General features: G+C 25.2%; 1 protein-coding gene across 1 annotated transcript; it reads left to right on the top strand.

Annotated features, from left to right (window-relative positions):
• Positions 1-3,083: 3,083 nt before the first annotated feature.
• Positions 3,084-4,183, top strand: Bm8641 (haloacid dehalogenase-like hydrolase family protein; the record flags this gene model as incomplete). The annotated part of the gene is made up of 3 exons (XM_001895532.2): positions 3,084-3,275; positions 3,461-3,685; positions 3,896-4,183. 3 exons carry the CDS (start codon positions 3,084-3,086, stop codon positions 4,181-4,183), a joined length of 705 nt encoding a protein of 234 aa, XP_001895567.1.
• Between the last annotated feature and the right edge of the window lie 213 nt (positions 4,184-4,396).

The following is a 4,396-nucleotide window of genomic DNA, read 5'->3' on the forward strand; positions in this document are numbered from 1 at the left end:
GAAATCTTTTTGATGCTCATTAAGAAAGTAAACGATACGGAAGAGAAAAATGAGTAAGCATGACAAGAACAAATATTTTCAACTATTGAAATGTTGAAATTTAACAAAAACAAGCAATAAATATTAAAAATTTAATAAAAAATTCAATAGAGCGAAATAGTATGCTAATGGATATGAAAAATTTAAATGTGCTTAATATGAATATAATGAAAAGTGACAATATTCCATTAGGATGACAGATGTGACATGAAATTAAACATGTTCTAACCTTTTACTATATTGATTAATCGTTATCACTATTATTTTTTAATTTGTTAAATTATCTGTGCATATCTTTTGATAATTACATGAAAAAAAATATAGATAATTTATTCATAATTTATTCATATTGAATGAAACTACAAAATAATTAAAAATTCAATTAAAGCAATGATAACAATTAAAATGAAAAATGAAATTTGTTAAAATTCACTGATAAGAAATTATTCTCAATGCATACAATAATAAAACAACCATTTACACCAATGTCACATAATAGTGTCACATTAATGTCACAACCATGGTGACACTAAACCAATCCTATCGTTGTTATTCGTATTTTCTTCATTCAATTGCAAATATATCGCAACATTCATATTCACTTTCATCTATTTATATTGATTATTTAACAATTTAGCTGAATCATTTATTTACAGGAAAAGATTTTATCCAATGACAGTTTCACATTTTCTGGAACACAACCGGAAATGTCCGTTGTAGTTTTTCTTTTTTTCCATGTATTATTTTTCCTTTTTCTTTTTTCTATTCTTCAGAATACCGGAACAGACTGATAAATCAGTCAAATATATATAAAGCTATAAATTTGAAGTTCTAGTAAACTATTGAAAACGAAAATTTTCATGGTATTTTCTTCCGGTACATAAAAGTCTTCATTACAGTTTTGTTAATTATAATTATTATTAGTTTACTATTGCAGTGAAATACGATGATGTGAAATGGTGAAAAGCCGTTGTTTGCAGGATTGGAAAGAAAATCCGGATTGAAATCCTGAAAAAAAAAACAATCAAATATCTCTCAGTTCAATAACAAATTGTTTACCTATTTTTAAACTTGTAATCTTAATTAATTAATTAATTTTTTTAATTATTAAGCTAAATAAAAACTTTAGCTTAATATATTTACCTTTCCATAAAGCTTTATTTTCATATATTACACTCATTTGCTTAGTTAATAATTTTTCAAAAACTCTAATAATTGGCTTTTTTGTAATATACAAAAAAATTAATTACTATTTTAACCATAAATGATAAAATAGATTAAACTGATTTTAAGTGCATTTTCTCCTATCATTTAAATTGATTTGAGTTCTATTACGTTTGATGAAATATATTTTATATTTAATGTAATATTTCGGTTTTATATTTATTTTTTATCTTCTTTAATTTTTTTCACAGAGCAAAAATAAATGCATTTATTTGATGCAATTATTTACCACTGATCTAGAATTAAATCAATTGCCAATGGCTTCAAATCAAATAAGTACCAAAATGATCTAGAATAAAATTGATTATCACTAATCTAAAACTAAATTATTTATTAAGTAATCTAGGATAAATGACAAGAATTATTTCTCCTAGCTATCAAATTCTATTTAAATTTTCAACTTGTTATTTTTACATTTTTTTCCTATTTTTTTTTCTTCTGTCATTTTTTTTTAAAAAATATTTTAACTTTTAATTTGATTAAGTTTTGAAAAAAAAAATTCGTTTTTTCGAAGTTTCAAAATAAATGAAAATTGTAACATTTACGTCGATAAAAATTGCTTTCTCGAACAATATTTCCCAGTTTTTGATTTTTCTGATAATATTTTATTTTCATTTAACTTTCATAAATGATCAAAATAGGAAATGGACAAAAAAAAAAAAATCAACGGTCAAAATGCATTGTACATTAGCTTTCACTTAACCTTGTATATTCGTGTATTTTCAATCACCTCCACGTATCATTCACGTCCGTGTAACCGTGTATTCTGGCTGATTTCCGTGGTTAATGCATCACATTCCGTAACAGTGATCGAATCTTAATGAAAACTAATATCATCGATGTGACTGTCATTAATATCAAAAGTGTCATTTTTTTATTGAAGAAATGAAAAGGACCAGATTTTGTGTAGGAATGCAAATGATACTTATATGAAATAAATTACGAGTAGAAATGCTATATGCATTTATATCACTAAGTAAATTAAATACTTTTAATTTATTCCAAATAATAGAGAGAAGGTAATCACTCCACAATTTAAAATTTAAATTCATCCACGAAAGAGAAACATTAAAGTAATATATAAATGAATAATACAATTGCAAATATTCATTCTTTTCCTGAATACAGTTTCTGAATATATAATAATAAACAAAAAATACTAATTATTTAATTAGCACTTCAATATCCGCCATTCATTATTATATTGGAGACTGATCTGATATGATAATGATTAACTATATATGCATGACTAAATGGTCGAATCATCCCATTTTAATGTTAGGAAAAATGGCACTTATATTCAACAATTTTTTAAAATTTGTTGACAGAATTTTTTTGTCATTGTCAATTTTATTTAATTGCATTCCGGTTGGTATGTCTTAATTAATTTCCACAAAGCATATTTTATTAGCATCGTCAAATTTGCTATGGAATGGATGATTGATTTTAAAATAATCTTTCCTGTCACATAAACTGACATTTACTATTGTAATATAATAATAATAATAATAATAATAATAATAATAATAATAATAATAATAATAATAATAATAATAATAGTACAAAAGAGCATCGATTAGATAAGCTATCAGCATTTTAAATAATGACTAATTGTACAAAACTATATTGAAGACTGATCTGATATGATAATGATATATTTGTTTATAAGAAATTTCAATCTTCTGATAGCTAAATAATCCATGAATTATTATCTTATTGAAGAAGCAAAGATTATATTATCTAAAGCTTTTGCTTTTATATAATCACTATGTAATTTTAATTATTTTGTTCACAAAAAATTTAAAGTTTAAAAGGATTGAATGAATTCAACGTGCGTCAAAGTCACTCACGTGATATTTGACTTGGATGGATTATTACTCGATTCTGAAACAGTCTATACACGTATAAATGAAGAAATTTTGCTTGGTTACGGTAAAAAATATACGATGGATCTAAAAGCCAAAACAGCGGGAATGGGAATGAATGAATCAATCAATGTAATATTAAAACACGTACGTGTCTGAATTTTCTTTCGCTTTTAAATAGTTTTTTTTTTTTCTTTCTTTAGTAAAGGTAGATGGAAAAAATTCACTTTTTTATTTTATTATATTTTATTTAACTCTTAAATAAATTAAATTTACAAACTTATTATGATAATACATTTATTTATTTCAAGTAAGAGAGGAATAAAATTTAGGAAGATTTAATTGGAAAGGTAACATTGGAGCAATATAGAAAGCAATATTTGGAGCTTGCAAGTAAATATTTGCCTGACTCGAAATTATTACCTGGTGCATTGCGTCTAGTGAAACATCTTGCTAAACATTTAATACCAATAGCACTTTGCACTGGTTCAAACACTTTTGAATTTGAGACTAAAATGCAGAAACAGCAAGAATTACTGCAACTGATAAATCTTCGAGTAAGTAAATTCCATTAAAAGTGTTAAATTTCTTTCTATCAAACATATTAATTTCAGGTCACGTTTAGTTTTATCATTGAACAGTACTTTTGTGTTAGCTTGAAAAGAAAATATTTGTTATGTCATAGCATTTGATTAAATGAAATGAAAATTTAATTAATTTCAAACTTTTGTTTAATGTTATCTATCCCAATTACTGCACATTTTTAGGTTCTCGCAGATGATCCATCATTGAAACGTTGTAAGCCAGCGCCAGATGCATTTTTAATTACGATGCAACGATTTGTTAAAAAACCAGCAAGTGCAGCCAATGTTTTGGTATTTGAGGATTCCATTAATGGTGTTCGAGCAGCTATTGCTGCTGGTATGCAAGTAATTATGGTTCCCGATTCTCGTTACTCAAAGCCACCGGATGATTGCAAGAAGATGATTCGATTTGTTTTGAAAAATTTAAATGAATTTCAACCTGAAACAGTAGGATTACCACCATTTGATTAATTTTGCCATACTTTTAATATATGGTTTTAAAAATTTGATCAAATTTTTCATTTTTAAAATAAAACAAAGCAAAATATTTACGTGATTTGTGCCAAATTCACGTGCCACATAATCGTTAAATTAAATTCATAGCTTAAATTACAGGATATATAAGAATGCTAAGCATAAATTAAACACTTCCTTTCATACTAAATATCACATCCTATTTCTAAC

This window comes from Brugia malayi, assembly GCF_000002995.4.
Source record: "Brugia malayi strain FR3 genome assembly, contig: Bm_v4_Chr1_scaffold_001, whole genome shotgun sequence".
NCBI classification, from domain to species: Eukaryota; Metazoa; Nematoda; class Chromadorea; order Rhabditida; family Onchocercidae; genus Brugia; species Brugia malayi.